The sequence below is a fragment of the Taudactylus pleione genome, unplaced genomic scaffold (genome assembly GCF_031769625.1).
Source record: "Taudactylus pleione unplaced genomic scaffold, aTauple2 ptg000350l, whole genome shotgun sequence".
In the NCBI taxonomy this organism is placed as follows: Eukaryota; Metazoa; Chordata; class Amphibia; order Anura; family Myobatrachidae; genus Taudactylus; species Taudactylus pleione.
Window position 1 is genome coordinate 1,912,380 of NW_028284751.1, and position 16,699 is coordinate 1,929,078.

At 49.7% G+C, this 16,699-nt stretch overlaps 1 protein-coding gene across 2 annotated transcripts in view; it reads right to left on the reverse strand.

Moving 5' to 3' along the window:
• The window catches only part of TXNDC16 (thioredoxin domain containing 16), a 138,185-nt gene that overhangs the window by 16,248 nt on the left and 105,238 nt on the right, over nucleotides 1–16,699 (reverse strand). For both annotated transcript variants that reach the window (XM_088444172.1, XM_088444170.1), the window contains 3 exons: nucleotides 6,601–6,737; nucleotides 5,707–5,791; nucleotides 1,084–1,222 (listed from right to left, as the gene is read on the reverse strand). In XM_088444172.1, coding sequence (XP_088300298.1) covers nucleotides 1,084–1,222; nucleotides 5,707–5,791; nucleotides 6,601–6,737 — 361 coding nt within the window. The remainder of the gene's footprint in view (nucleotides 1–1,083; nucleotides 1,223–5,706; nucleotides 5,792–6,600; nucleotides 6,738–16,699) is intronic.

Below are 16,699 nucleotides of genomic sequence, written 5' to 3' on the forward strand. Positions count from 1 at the left end.
AGCAGGTGAATAAACCATCATCAATCACAAGAGACACTTCTGGGAGATGACGGGAAGCGATCACCGCACTGGGTCAGTAATATACAGTGACGTTTATAGCGACTTTACAACATTTCAACATCTTATAAACCATCTATAGATGTCTAAGGACAAGACCTATGTAATCATGCATGGGAGAGGGGAAGGAAATGGGGGGGGGGAGGGGGGACAAGCTCTCACTCTAGTTGAGGATTTGTGGAGGGGGCATTGCGCACAAGGTCAGTTTATATCCCTAGCTCCCTGCCATTTATAGTAACAGGACCCTGTGCTTGGGAGCTAGGCTGATGTACAAGTCATTCTGTGTAGGGGAATGTCCAGACAGCAAGGACGCCTCTAAAAAACTAGTCCGCAAAATAAAATGCCAATCTGCACCGCAAAACAATGGGTGTCTGCTGAATACCTCGCCAGGAACGCTTTCACGCCACCAATCTCCCCCGCCACACAGTCTTCTTTTTCTCGGCTACTTAGGGGTGTGCTGCCGAGCGCCTGTATAATTTACTTTATTTCAACCTAAGGAATCAGAATGGCCGTTTCCATAAATGTGGGGGGGAGGAGGGGGTCAGAATTGTATCAAGGCTCTTAAAGAGTAGAGATGTGGACAAGTGGATAAGTTTCCCATATCAACCAATCAGCTCCTAGCTAGCACTGGAGAGAGCGCTAACTTCAATGCATGACCCCATACAAGTAGTCCATCATACAAATGGTTAATGTCGCTATACAAATAGTTAATATGACAGAGGGCGTAAAGTCAGTCAGGCTTAGGTTTCTCTATCCTAGAAATCAGCACAAAAGTAATTGTTCTGTGAGCATTAGAGAAAGTTGTGTAACATAATATAATCCAGCCATCTACATTTCTCCGAGACTCCAGCAATGACTAAAGCAGGACACATGCTTTATATCCGCCTCTGTGTATATAATAAGCGTTACAGGTATTTTGTGGAGGGTCTCTATGCTGCTGGGGGCATGGGGGGGTTACTTTGCACTTAGCATTTGCTCTGACGACCCCATAGTTCTCTGATCAGCAATTAAACATGTAACACTCACAAACTCTCCGAGTATTTCACGTCTTAGAAGTGGGAGGATGTCGTCTGCGGGCGTGTTGTGGAGGGAGACCACGTATACTTTCTGTGCGTCGTGTCTGGAAAATAGGACGGTGGGGGGGCGCGATCCATACCGCTCTGCCCTAAACGGAGGAAAATATATTGTGGACATATTAATCTTCCACACAGAAGAAAAGTGCACTCAGCTAAAGCATCCAGATATTAGTCCTGGTCATTCCAGGCCAGGGGTTCTCAACTCCAAACCCCAAGTACCCGCCCCCCAGCAGGCCATGCTTTATGGATTTCTTTAATCATGCACAGGTGAGATTGTCTATGTTGTTGGGTCAGTAATTATCCTAGCTGCTTCCACAGACAGAATTCCTGATAACATGACCAGGGGCATCGAGAGGGGGGGGAGCGGGTACAGTTTACCCGGGCCCGGGCTTCCAGAGGGGCCCGGGTCTGGCGCCGCCCCCCCCTCACTTCCTCCCTCCCTCCACAGCAGCAGCAGCCCAGCACACCCGCTGGGCTGGGCTGCAGCGGGAGATTGCTTGCGGCTGCTAAGTAGCAGCCACAGCAATCTCCTATGCCTGAAGGGGGGAGCGATCACACTGATCGCACCCCCCACTGGCTTTGCGCCGGGCTAAGGGGCTTACAGCGCCCCCTCCCCGGCGCGCAGCGCTGCTTAGCGGCGCTGCAAAACTTTTTATTTTCAAGGGGTGTGGCCACTCCCACAGCAGGAAGCTCACTGGGGCTTGCAGGAATGAGACCCTACCACAAGGGTCTCGTCGCAAGCCTGATGGTCACGACCATCGTGACAATTACTTGGCCGCTCGCAAAAGCTGTGGGTGGTCACCCACAGCTTAGCGAGCATCCAGGAGGCCGGGTAAAAAAAAAAAAAAAAAACGGCTGTCCTGATTCAGAGCGAGCGCTCGCTTTCTGCCTCTGAATCAAGCCCACAATCTCTTGGATTGGCAATGCCGCCGATGGGCGTCTCAACACAAATCCCGGCGGCGGCGACATCATTTTGCACAGACGCAGCAGTAGAGATATTAGCGTCCATCTCTAAATCAGGCTTTAGATGGAATTACAGTCTTGGTCAAAACCGAGTGACTCATATTTAGCGAGAACGAAGTTTGTGACAGAGTTCTGTGCATCAGTAAAGTAATACGGAGCATCAGTGACGCAAGACGGAGCATCAGTGACGCAAGACGGAGCATCAGTGAAGCAAGACGGAGCATCAGTGACGCAAGACGGAGCATCAGTGACGCAAGACGGAGCATCAGAGAGGCAAGGCGGAGCAGGAGTAACGCAAGACGGAGCAGGAGTGACGCAAGACGGAGCATCAGTGACGCAAGACGGAGCATCAGTGACGCAAGACGGAGCATCAAGGACGCAAGACGGAGCATCAGTGACGCAAGACGGAGCATCAGTGACGTTAAGACGGAGCATCAGTGACGTTAAGACGGAGCATCAGTGACGTTAAGACGGAGCATCAGTAACGTTAAGACGGAGCATCAGAGACGCAACACGGAGCATCAGTGACGCAACACGGAGCATCAGTGACGCAACACGGAGCATCAGTGACGCAACACGGAGCATCAGTGACGCAAAACGGAGCATCAGAGAGGCAACACGGAGCATCAGAGAGGCAAGGCGGAGCAGGAGTGACGCAAGACGGAGCATCAGTGACGCAAGACGGAGCATCAGTGACGCAAGACGGAGCATCAGTGACGCAAGACGGAGCATCAGTGACGCAAGACGGAGCATCAGTGACGCAAGACGGAGCATCAGTGACGCAAGACGGAGCATCAGTGACGCAAGACGGAGCATCAGTGACGCAAGACGGAGCATCAGTGACGTAACACGGAGCATCAGTGACGCAACACGGAGCATCAGTGACGCAACACGGAGCATCAGTGACGCAACACGGAGCATCAGTGAAGCAACACGGAGCATCAGTGACGCAACACGGAGCATCAGTGACGCAACACGGAGCATCAGTGACGCAAGACGGAGCATCAGTGACGCAAGACGGAGCATCAGTGACGTTAAGACGGAGCATCAGTGACGTAACACGGAGCATCAGTGACGCAACACGGAGCATCAGTGATGTAACACGGATTCACGGCTTCCCAGATTTCAGGCAGAAGGAGAGATCATTTCACTTCTCATTTAAGGAGAGGAAAGTCATTGTAGCTTCCGCCCTCTTTTCTCAGGCCCTCACAAGAAGACTATATGATCTATATACGTTTCTGTTTGCTTTCCAGTATATGGAATGCAGGCTCGGAAGCCCTGTAATGAGCAGGAACCAGACATCTAATTACACTGTGTTCTGGAGAAGAGAGGATGCATGGAGCGTCATACGGTGCAGCTGCTAAAGTCGCCGTCATGCGATGTACGTTCTCTCAAGTACAGACATTCATCATTTTTATTCAGCTTTAGACAGCAGGAAAAAACAACTTCTGCAAAATGAGGAAACTGCAATTAAAGAGAAAAAAAAAGAAGAAGAATCGAATAATTTCCTGCATTACAGAAAGAGACCAAAATATAATTATAGGTCAAGTGCTCAGACCGCAAGCCAACAAAATGCTTTTACTGTGCGGACACATTAAAGTCAGAATTCACAGTGAATCCCATAAAGTTTCGCGGCTGCGGTGCGCGAGCCAGTGGCCGTAGTTATTATTTCTATGCATCATTAACAGCGGCGTAATAATATCCGCCCTCTGTGCCACGTTATACTTGAAGTTGTCAGACCTCATGTTAATAGAACGATGAAATGATAAATCCCGTGAGGGCCTGGGGTGAAGCCGCTAGTTACGAGGTCATTTAACTGAGACCACTCTACAGCTAATGCACACGACTTCCCTAAAAGTATGCTGTAACTACTCTGTGTGTAACATTAATCCTACACAAAGAAAGACCTGTAGTGGCCATTACTGGGCTGTTTATGTCACACTTCCTGCCGAACAGCTTTTATAAGGTATCCAGCTCAATACTGTAGTGTGTGGGGCCCTAATTATGCCCATTGAAACCATTCTGCTTCAATGGGCGTCCATGGGCTTGGCAAAAAAATAAGCCGAACTCCCGATCCAGTGGGCGCAGAAGCAGCTGCGTGTACATGCTGTATATATACGGAATCAGTATGTTTGTTTGACCGCCGGACCTAAGTCCGTCGGTTCAAATGCCGACGCCGGAAGACCGTCATGACAAGATCCCGACAGGTAAGTATTTTTAAGTATACCTAACTCTCTCCCCCCTAACCCTAACGCTCCTTTAGTGGTGCCTAATCCTAACCTCCCCTCCCTAATGCCTAACCCTAACCTCACCACCTCACCCCTTAAGTACCTAAACCTAACCCTCCCTCCCCGCACTCTAACCGAACCCTCCGGGGGGGGGGGGGGGGGTGCCTAACCCTAAACTTCCCCCGGGGGTGCCTAGCCCTAACCGCCCTAACCCCCCTTTCCCTAGCTTGAACCCCTAACCTAACCTTCCGCCCCCCCTGCGGCTGTTCACCCCTGCCACCCGGCTTACCTTCATTCAGTATACCGGGCATTGGGATCCCGTCGCAGGGATAATGATAGGTCGTAGGGATAATGACTGTCAGGATTTGACAGTCGGAAAGCCCCTGACTACATCCCATATATACAGAGCTTCACCGGAGACTGACAGGGCTACCCGCATGGGTTCCTGCACCTTAGCCATGATTGGCTAAGAGTCAGACCACTCTTAGCCAATCAACAGTGGCCTGTAATTCTTAGTAAATATACCCCAAGGTGTCTATGCTGAGCAACACTTCACATTTAGCTGCATTTGAAGTTGAAGGCCAGTTCACATAGGGCGTGGTAGGTTATGGCAACATGGTCTAAATGTCGACATCCTAATATCAACACTGTTTGTTAACAGTCGACATACATTTATTTAGCATTAGAGTCCTAACAGCAGCCTAACCCTGTAGTGTCAACACCGTGATGGTCGGCATTCACAATGTTGTCATAATACCCATGCTGATATATGCTCATGTCGACATTATGTGAATGTCGATGTGTTCGCTGGGGACAATTCGACCAGGTCGGCATTCTGAATGTCAACATAATGACTACATATTGTTCACATAGGAGATTGATACATGAGTGAAGGTTCATATTTGAATTCTTTACCAGATGTTCCGTCTAATGCTGGCCATACACGCTACAATTATCAGTACGATCCGCCCGATATCGGCGGATCGCCGCGATACTTGTAGCATGGGGGGGGGCGACCGAGGGTTAAATATTGCTCGGTCGGGCATGCTGGATTGTCCAGCATGCCCGTCCAATGCGATATTACCCGGTAAACTGTCGGCCGCATCGGGCAGTGTATGCCCAGCGCAGCCGACAGATAGACATTTCCTGTGTTCCTTCCTACGGAAGGAACAGGGAAATGTCTCCTCCCCCGGGGGCGGAGCGCGGATGTCGGGCTATACACTGTGAGAGAAATCTCACAGTGTATGCCGCGGACATCTGCGGCTGGCAGACGGCCAGATAAAATGTCTGTCGGTCTGACAGACATTTTATCTGGCAGTGTATGCCCAGCATAATATGTATAAAATAAAGAAGATAATTAAGACAAAAAACCGTGGACTCACAGGACAGATGTTTTATCTCCAATGTAAATTCCCACACTTGCAAAACCCCGAAGTTCTTTCCCGGCTGTGATAAAGGCATCCGCTGCTGCATTTAGAGGGGAAAAAAAGAGGATAATTATGGTTTAAGATTATTACCGAGTCCTAAACCTTTTTTTATTATGTGCTGTACAATACTGCAAAATAGGTCATCCCTGATCTGGCCGCCCATCAACAATTCAGGGCAACAGAATTTCAGCACGCCTCAGGTTGTTCTGTTAAGAATGGACCAAACTTCTATACTTTTAATTAATACTAAAACAATGTGATAAATAGTCGGAATACATACGCATGGCCGGCGGTTCAAATCCCGACAGTGTGAGCCCGGCAGGGGTGAAAATCCCGATCGTCCTAGGTAAGTATTTCCTAACCTAATTTTACCCCCTAACCCTCACCTCACCCCCAAGTGCCTAAACCTAATCCCCCTTCCCCGCAGCCTAACCCTAAGTCTCCCGGGGGGGTGCCTAACCCTAACCTCCCCCCGGGGGTGCCTAACCCTAACCCCCCCTTCCCCTAGCCTAAACCTAACCTCCCGTGTGGGTGCCTAACCCTAAGTCCCCCCCGGGAACCCTAAACCTAACCTTCCCCTCCTGCGGCTGTCTGCGCCCGGCTTACCTTCGATCAGTAAGCGAGGTGTCAGGCTTCCGGCATAGGTCTAATGACCAGCGTCTGGATTTTGACGCCGGTCACTAGACACCTGCCGGGATTAAATATGGTCGGGATGCCGACGGTCGGCATTTAGACCATCGGCATCCCGACTGCATCCCTAATAGCCCCTCTATAATACTCCCCCATTCAGACACAACTGATTCGCATATAAAACAACCAATTCCGCTCCTCTCCCAGTATGTCCCTTACCTTCCTTCAAACTGGGGGTAAATATGCCTAATATTGAAAGGTTATGATCGGATGCTAATGTCTTGTGCGTCTTCCCACTTATATAGTCTTCTGCCTCTTCCACAGTCAGTAACTGCAGAGGACATTCCAGTTTGATCCTTTAAAATAAAAACAAGTTTACATCAATGTTAAATCACACACACACACACACACACACACACACACAGGCAACAGCAGGGAGGCTCGAGGGGGAGGGAGGCTCGAGGTAAATAAAGAAAACAGAGTGTCACCATGGGGGGTTACAGTTATCAGGCTAATTGCTGGAGGCACAGCCCGGAAACGTCAATGTAGTTCCTATATTATTCATGAATTTACAGCTGCAATTTCTGCACGGATTTGGTTTCTGTCTGAATTCAGCTCAGCTGATTGTGGCCGGCGAGCTCAGCACTCCCGCAGGGGGAAGTGGAGCCTGGCTTCTCTCTATTTGACCAGACTGATTATTTAAAGCAAATGTTACCACAGACTAAACCATTATACTATTTCCCAGTTACTGATCCATTGTATTGCAAACACTGATCCTCAATCGAGGTCTATGGTCATGCAAAACTTCTTGTGACTTTGCCAACACCTACAAAGCCTCAAAGAGGCATCAAAATGGTACAGTGAATCAGACTATTGCATAAAGATGAAAATTGAAGTAGCACAGAATCACATACAGTACAGTATGATGTTATTGAATGCGCTGATATTTAATTATATCCAAACACAATGTATCCGATGCCCTGCTCATGGCAGGTCTTTCACTTCCTTATTTTATTACAGCTTTATTCCCTTAATTTTATTTACAGCCCATGCCAAGAGTCAGAGCGCAATACAATTTCTTAATTAGGAATTCCGTGTAATTATTCATGTAAAGCCCAAGTCAAGTCTGCCAAGTATTATATGTGTTCTGCAATTTCACATATCACTAATCAAGCGATCTGTACCACAAACGTATGGGACAGAAACAAGTACCTTACATGTTTAATAAAAGCGTTCTGTTCCATTAATTGCAATGTTGTATAGAATATATATATATATATTTATACATTATATATATAACCATCCAAGTTAGCAAGTGTGGCCGACAGTTCGAATCCCGTCAGCGCCTGGCCGACAAAAGCAGAGATCCAGGCAGCGGAAGCCCGACAGCGCTGGAAATCCCGATCGTGGATAGGTAAGTATCTACTAACCTAACCCCCTAACCCTCCTTAGGGGTGCCTAACCCTAACCCCCCCCCAAGTGCCTAACCCTAATTTCCCCTCTAAGTGCCTAACCCTAACCCCCCCCTTCCCCGCTGCCTAAACCTAAGTTCCCCGGGGGGGTGCCTAACCCTAAGTCCCCCCGGGGGTGCATAACCCTAAGTCCCCTCCGGGTGCCCTAAACCTAACCCTCCCCCCCGCGGCTGTCCGCTGGCGGCGCCCGGCATCCCTTCGATCGGGATGCCGGGCGCCGGTCTCCCAGCGTCGGGTGAATGACAGGCGTCTAGATATAGACGCCGATCATTTATCCCACGCCGGGATAAAGCAATCGGGAAGCCGGCTGTCGGGATTAAGACAGTCGGTTTTCCAATTGCATCCCGTTAGCAACCCCCATTGCCATATGAAAATTTGAGTGCCGGACCACTATCTATCATCCTGTGCTCTGGCACTCCAATTTTCATATGGCAATGGGTATTGCTAACTTGGATGGTAATAATATATATATATATATATATATATATATATATATTTAAAAATAGATGGGTCCAGCGCCAATCTTTGTAAGTTTATGAGGCAAAAAATGAACAATTTAAAATCAACTGTTAAATGGCACCTTAGCCCATAAATATTGTAGGCGTCGGCTCTGGGTAAATAGGACAATACTAGTGCAAGTATTAAGAAACAGATAAACAGAATTAGAATTAACCCTTAAGCGACAGGTATGCTCAGTGAAATAGATATTTACTTATGAATCAGCAAGCAAATATAAATATAAAGTGTCTTGTGCAATCACTGTAAATTCATAATGTGCAATGAATAATAGATCAGGTGGGCCAAACAATAAATATATAATAAATATGATGAAGTCATATGACGAAACGCGTTGGGAGTGACTGTTACTTGCCTCATGAACTTTGGAGGAAATTAACTTTTCTACAGACTCAGATAAGCTGCTATTACCCACAACTCTATTCTCTTTTAATTATTTATATTGCACTTTATTTGATTCTACTTCTATGATGGTTCATATATTTTGCCTAACTATGGGCATCCTTTGTTTTAGTAAATACATTTTTCCTGTTTTTACTTCTTTGCATTGGCACTTTTTGTTCTCAATTGTTTACATATTTTATATTTTATATTTATTGATAACACACAGGCACTTCTTATTCCGTTTATTTATTATATATTTATTGTTTGGTCCACCTGATGATTCATAAGTAAATATCTATTTCACTGAGCATACCTGTCGCTTAAGGGTTAATTCTAATTCTGTATATATATATATATATATCTATAACCTGACCCTTACACCATCAGGGACTGCAGTGACATTGTATTCAAATAAATATACATTAATATGGAGCTGGTCCCCCTTTTGCATATATTACAGCTTCCACTCTTCTTGGAAGGCTTTCCACAAGATGTTGGATTGTGCTCATTCATTCAGTAGAGGATTTATGAGATCAGGTACTGATGTTGGACGAGAAGGCCTGGCTTGCAGTCGCCATTCCAGTTCATCACAAAGGTGGGATGGGGTTCAGGGCTCTGTGTGGGCCAGTCAAGTTCTTTCACACCGAATTCATCAAACCATGGCCCTCATTCAGAGCCGTACGCTCTGAGCAGAGCGTACGCTCTGAATGAGGGCCGTCCTCCATAACTATGGAGCGTCCTCCTGGACGCTCGTATAGCTGTGGGTCACCACCCACAGCATATACGAGCGTGCAGTTTGATGGCCGCGATCGTCTTGACCATCGCGACCATCGAAACTGCGAGCCGGAGCCTGCGGTTGAGGTTTTCAACCGCAAGGCCCGGAGTGATTTTGGCTCTATCAGAGCCAAAATCACTCCCACTGACATCACTAGTGATGTCAGTGGGCCGGCTTCTGATGGTAGGCGTTCCCTTAGGAACGCCCCCGTCAGGGAGGCACGCCCCCGGCACGCCCACCAAAGGGGGCGTGCTGTCAATCAACATCGACAGCACGCCCCCTTTGATCAGACACAACGAGCAAAGGAAAGTCCTTCGCTCGTCGCGTCTGGCGCATGCGCACGACGGAGCTCCCTCCGTCGTGCGCATGCTCAGTGCAGAACATCGACCCACTTGCAAGCGGACAGCCGCTCGCGAGTGGGTCTGAATCAGGCCCCATGTCTTTATAGTCCCTGCTTTGTGCACTGGGGCACAGTCATGCTGGAATACAAAAGAGCCTTCCCAAAACTGTTGCCACAAAGTTGGAAGCATAACATTGTCCAAAATGTCTCGGTATGCTGAAGCATTAAGATTGCCCTTCACTGGAGATAACAAGAGATATGGTAAGAACTTACCTTTGTTATCTCTGTTTCTATTGAGTCCATAGGGTCCACAGGGTTTACCTTGGAGTATAGATGGATTTGGATCCACGGGCACAACGCAGTTAAAGCTTTTGCTGCTCCCAGGATGCACTTGGGTCCGTCCTCCTCTATACCCCGCCCCCGAGCCACAGGCACCTCAGTTGGTAAGTAGCCAAGGCCGGAGGAGGAAAAAAAACAGAGAGAAGGAAGACTGGAACACACAAGAACCATACTCATAGAAGGGAGACGGAAAACCGGTGACCAGCCACATAGCCCATATGAAACCAGGTGCATCAGGGCGGGCGCCCTGTGGACCCTATGGACTTCGTAGAAACAGAGATAACAAACGGAAGTTCTTACCATATCTCTTGTTTTCTACTTCAGGGTCCATAGGGTTGACCTTGGGGATGTCCCAAAGCAGTTCAACTAAGGGCGGGGACGCTCCTGTGCTGAAAGGAGAATCTGGCGCCCGAAGGATGCATCCTGAGAGGTGAAGGTGTCAAACGCATAGAACAGCAGTTTTCAACTGCTGTGCCGCGGCACACTAGTGTGCCGTGGGCAGTTGTGAGGTGTGCCGCAGCGCCATCAGGAACGGCGGTCAGGGCCACCAGTCACATTGCAGAGCTGTTAACTGGGCAACGCTGCCGCTGAGCTCCTCTGGGAGACTCAGGCGCGCCCGGCTGTGACCTGCATGGATGCAGCGGCGTGACATCACAGGTCACGCATGCCGCATTTTCAGCCCGCCATACCCGATCCGCAAGCCAGCCCAGCCACTGACTCACCAGCCTACCATGCCTGCTCCGCAGAACAGACAGTCTGCTCTCCTGCCCGCCTGCATGCTTGCACGCTCTCACGCTGCTGACCGCTCTGCACTAACAGGTATGTGGATTATATTTTCTGTGAGGTCAGACAATGTTTTCTTTTATTTGTGTGAAAGTGTTTTAGATTTATTCTGTGGGGCCTATTGATTGTTTTTTCCTGAGAGGAGCAATGTGGGGTTTTTATTTTTTGTTTCTGTGGGGGCCAATGTATGCAATTTATTCCTGTCTGGGCCAAAGTTATTTTTTTCTGTGGGGGCCAATGTTATTTTTTTCTGCGGGGGCCAATGTTATTTTTTTCTGCGGGGGCCAATGTTATTTTTTTCTGTGGGGGCCAATGTTATTTTTTTCTGTGGGGGCCAAGGTATGTGTCTTTTTATTCCTGTGGGTGCCAATGTTGTGTGTTTTATTCCTGTGGAGGCCAATGTTGTGTATTTTATTCCTGTGGAGGCCAATGTTGTGTGTTTTATTCCTGTGGAGGCCAATGTTGTGTGTTTTATTCCTGTGGAGGCCAATGTTGTGTGTTTTATTCCTGTGGAGGCCAATGTTGTGTGTTTTATTCCTGTGGAGGCCAATGTGTATGTTTTTTCATGGGTCGCGCACGCCACATCGCCGGATGGTGTGCCTTGGCAATTTTGAAATCTTGCGTAGTGTACCTCGTGTTGAAAATCACTGGCATAGAACCTCAGAAAGGTCTGGATGGAAGACCACGTGGCCGTATTACATAGCTGAACAGCCAAGGCGCCACGCCCAGCAGCCCACGAGGGACCCACAGACCGAGTAGAATGAGCCTTAACAGAGGCCGGTAGAGGCAAACCCTCCTGTGCATTAGCCTCACAAATAACCAAACGAAGCCAACAGGCTAAAGTTTGTTTGTTGGCAGGCCAACCCCTCTTGTGAAAACCAAAGAGGACGAACAAGGAATCTGACTTCCGAATGGAACTACTCCGGTCCACATAAACTTTGAGAGCACGGTGGCTGAAATGCCGGCACAACAATTTCCTGATTAATGTGGAACTTAGAAACCACCTTAGGAAGAAAACCCGGGCGAGTGACACCCTGCTGGCTGAAGCAATAGCCAAGAGAAAAACAGTTTTAACAGTCAACCACTTGAGTTCCACCGATTAAAGAGGTTCAAATGGAGGACCCTGTAGGGCCCGAAGCACCACCGCCAAATCCCAAGGAGCCACAGGGGGAACAAAGGGAGGCTGAATCCTGAGAACTCCCTGGAAAAAGGTGCGGACATCTGGCAGAGTAGCGATCCTACGCTAGAACCACATAGATAGTGCAGACACATGAACTTTCAAAGAAGCTAGGCGTAAGCCTAGTTCCAAACCAGACTGAAGGAATGCCAAAACCCTAGAAACACGAAACGCCTGCGGATTGTAGTTTCTGGACTCACACCACTGTAAATAAGTATGCCACACTCTGTTGTAAATCCTGGTGGAAGCAGGCTTGCGCGCCTGAAGCATCGTGCTGATGACAGAGCTAGAAAAACTCTGGGACCTAAAGACGGATGTCTCAAGAGCCAAGCCGTCAAAGACAGACGACCCAGATCCGTGTAAAGGCAGGGCCCCTGAGACAACAGGTCCCGACGTTGAGGCAGAGGGAACGGAGCGTCGATGGAGAGTCTCCGAAAATCGGAGTACCAAGGACGTCTGGGTCAAGCCGGAGCCACCAACAGAAGAGTGCCGCTGTCCTGTTTGAATTTCCGAAGGACCCGCGGCAGCAGGAATATCGGAGGGAATATGTCAGCTGAAATGTCCATTTCACTGACAGCGTGTCCACCAGGCTTGCGCCGGCGTCTCTTGTCCTGGACCCGTACACAGGTAGCTTGTGATTGTGACAGGAAGCCACGACTCCGGCAGTCCCCACCTGTCCACAAGCAGTTGAAATACCTCTGGATGAAGCAACCATTCCCCCGGATCCAGGTCGTGACGGCTGAGGAAGTCCGCCTCCCAATTGAGGACTCCCAGAATGATGACTCCTGCTCGACTGCAAGTCCCCCCTTGATGGTTGATGTACACCACTGTGGTGTTGATGGGGAGAACCACTTCTTCCGCAGTCCATCGGCCCTGAAGTGAAAGTGGACCTATCACTACCCCCCAGCCCCGGAGACGGGCATCTGTCGTGAGCAGAACCCAGTCCGGGATCCAAAAGGGGCGACCCTTGGAGAGATGAGATGTCTGAAGCCACCATCCTGGCGACAGGCGCACCTCCGGAGACAACACCAGCATCTGAGTCCTGATCCAGTGTGGTAAACCATTCCATTTGGTTAGAATCAGCCCCTGCAGGGGCCTGGAATGGAACTGGGCATACTCCACCATGTTGAATGCCGACACCATGGACCCCAGAACCCTCATTGCCGAGTGAACAGACACTCGGCAACTCTTCAGGCAACTGCGCACCCGCAGTTGTAAGGAGGAAATCTTTTCCGGAGTCAGAAAGATCTTTTGCTGATGAGAATCCAGCAAGGCTCCGAAATGAACCATTCGTTGTGATGGAATCAGGGAGGACTTCTTCCAAATTATAAGCCACCCGTGCGCTTGCAGACAAGCGATCGTCAGGTGTAGATGATGTAGAAGTACCTCCAGAGAGCTTGACAACAATAGGAGGTCATCCAGATATGGCAGAAGCCGTATACCCTGGCTCCGTAAATGGGCGGCCATGACCGCCATAATTTTGGTGAATACCCTTGGAGCCGTGGAAAGGCCAAAGGGCAGAGCCTGAAACTGGTAGTGGTGTTGACATATAGCAAACCTCAGATACCGTTGGTGTGAAGGCGCTATAGGAACATGAAGGTAGGCGTCCTGGATGTCCTGGGAGACCATGTAGTCCCTAGGTTCCATAGCCAGAATAATGGAACGCAAAGTTTCCTTCCTGAATTTGGGAACTCTGAGAAACTTGTTCAGCAACCTTAAATTGAGGATAGGCCGATGAGACCCATTGTGTTTCTGCACCAGAAACAGAATAGAATAGTAACCTGTCCCGCGTTGAGAAGGCGGAATGGGAACAATGACCCCTGCTTTTAGCAAGGACTCTATTGCTTCCTGAATCTGCAAGGCCTTGGTCTTGTCCTGAGAAAGACTTGTGCAGAAGAACTGATGGGGAGGTCTGTGACGAAAGGAGAGGGCATACCCGAGAGACCACTTCTCAAACCCAGGCATCCGTGGTGGTGTTGTACCAGCACTGGGCGAATTGAAGAAGTCGGCCTCCCAGAGGGAGGCCCATCCCATCAGACAGAAGGTTTATCCTCCGACTTGGAAGTAGGGCGTCTAGCACTCCATGCTTGTTTCCTAGGCTTAGGGGCGGCCTTGGTCGTCGACTGTCTCGGAAAGGACTGTCCCTTGGACTTTCCCTGAGTACGAAAGGACCGAAAATGCAGAGGTCCTAGCCTTAGAAGGTGCAGCTGCCGAAGGTAGAAAAGCTGACTTAGACTTAGCCAGGGTATCCACAATATTGTCCAGGTCTGGGACAAATAATATCTCCCCATTAAAAGGTAAGGCCTCCAGGCCTTTCTTGGAATCCGCATCCGCTCTCCAAGAATGCAGCCACAAAGACAGGCGAGCAGACACCGCTGTAGCTGGTACTCTGGAAGTCAGAAGACTGGCATCCAAAGACGCTTCTCCAATATAGAAAGTGGCATCCCTCATCTGTCCCACTAGAGCTCTCTGAACCTCCGGAGCTTCCTCAGGAAGAGTATCTTCCAGTACATTGGCCCAGCTCTCAATGGCCTTAGCCACCCAAGAGATGGCCATGGACGGACCGGCCACCGCCCCTGAGATAGAATAGACTGATTTTAAACAAGTCTCCACTTTCCTGTCTGTGGGATCCTTTAGGGATGGAATGGACGGCATAGGCAAGGTAGAGCTTTTGATTAAGCGAGTAACATGAGAATCCACCGCGGGCGGGGTTTCCCACTTTCTGCAATGACCTGCAGGAAACGGATAACTAGACGCTAAACGTTTGTGCGGCTGGAACCTCACTTTTGTCTGTTTGAAATTTGGACACTTGGATTTAGGAACTGGTGCGTCATCCTCTATATCAAGAATGGACCACACCGACTTAACCAATGCTGGCACATTAATTGAAGACTTAGGACCTCATTCAGACCCCCTCGCAAGCGGGTCGATGTTTGGCTGTGCGCACGTGCAGCGGCCACACTGCGCGTGCGCAAGCCCCGGAGCGAGAGAATTTCAAAAGGGGCGGCTGTCGATGTTGGTCAATAGCTCGCCCCGTTTTGTAGGCGTGGCGGGGGGGTGGTTTTACAAACGGAGGTGTTCCCAAGCGAATGCTTGCCGTTTGTGGGCGGCCCCACTGACATCACCAACTCACAGCCTAGCGAGCGGCCAGGAGGCCGGATCATTTTTTACATGTGGCCGCCCGCATTCAGAGCGAGCGCTCGTATTTTGCGAGTGGCTCTGAATGAGGTCCTTAGTTTCCACCTCCCGGACAGGGGTATCCTAGTCAGAATCCTCAAGCAATTCCCCATCATCCGAGGACGCCTCAGAGTCTGATATTTGCGCAGACTGAGATGGCATAACAGGGCGTTTAGATGCCTTCTGAGGCTTGTCACTACGTAACATAGTTTGAAAGGCCGAAGATGAGGCCGGCAAACTCTGGACTGAACTGGAGAACACATCCACCCATGGTGGTTGAGCCGCCTGAGGGAGACCCTGAAAGGGAATGACGGACTGCTGTGTCACTGGAGGAGACTGGATATACATAGGTAACCCCGTATATGGACTAACAGTCTGAGACCCAGGGGGAGACTGCAATAAATGCGGTATAGCCGGGGAATGGGGGATGGCTGGTTGGGGCAACCCCCTATGGGGGAGAGCAGTCGGGACCGCCAGACGGTCCGCGATGGAAGCCAGCACCTGAGAAAACACCACCCAAGGAGGGTCCTGCGAAATTGGGCGGTTAGAGGGACCAGGGTAACTGCTGGCACCGCACACACAACCCATCCTGTGATAAATCCTCCTTATCTACTCCTGCGACGCAGCGTCTGCAGGAGAACAAAGTAGGAGCCGGGGAGCGCTCAACTTCCTCATCAGACATGACCAAATATATATTATGCAAATATATATAACACAATAGGGAAGTTCAGTGTTTGACTCCTGCACACCCACAAGCATGCAGCACACAAGCCCACAGATATGGCACCGTGTAGCACACAACTGTATGTGACCGACCTCACAAATACGTGAATTTATATAAGTGAGGTCCGAGAAAAGCCCTCCCCCACACACCTGCCAGGGCCGTAGGAGAAGAAAAGGGACAGGTACAGACCGACAGTAAGGAGAAATAAAGCACAGACAGTCAGCACTAGCAAAAGTCACACACAATGCAGAAAGTTAATACTCACTGCACCTTTCACTACAATCAACCTGCCCAGATTCAGTGACTGGGAGGGCTATAGTGCTGTGTACGCTGTCCTAACAGGGGAGAGGTACACAGGGGGACCGGTCCACGCGCTGCCCGAGAGATCTGCGATGTACCAGGGAAGATGGCCACCGGAGAACTCACTGGAGGAGTGGCCGCAGGAGGGATGCAGCCCAGCGTCGCCAGCCCCGAGCGGAAAGGCGCGCTGAGCTGAGGGGAGGAGACGCTAGACAGGGAAGGCTGCCTCCCCTGGCTAGCAATTAACCCCAGGGACGCTGGCTCCCGCTGCCAGCATTATTTCCTGGTGGTCTAGTGGTCCAGAGGGGTATTCCGACTGCATATTACCTGA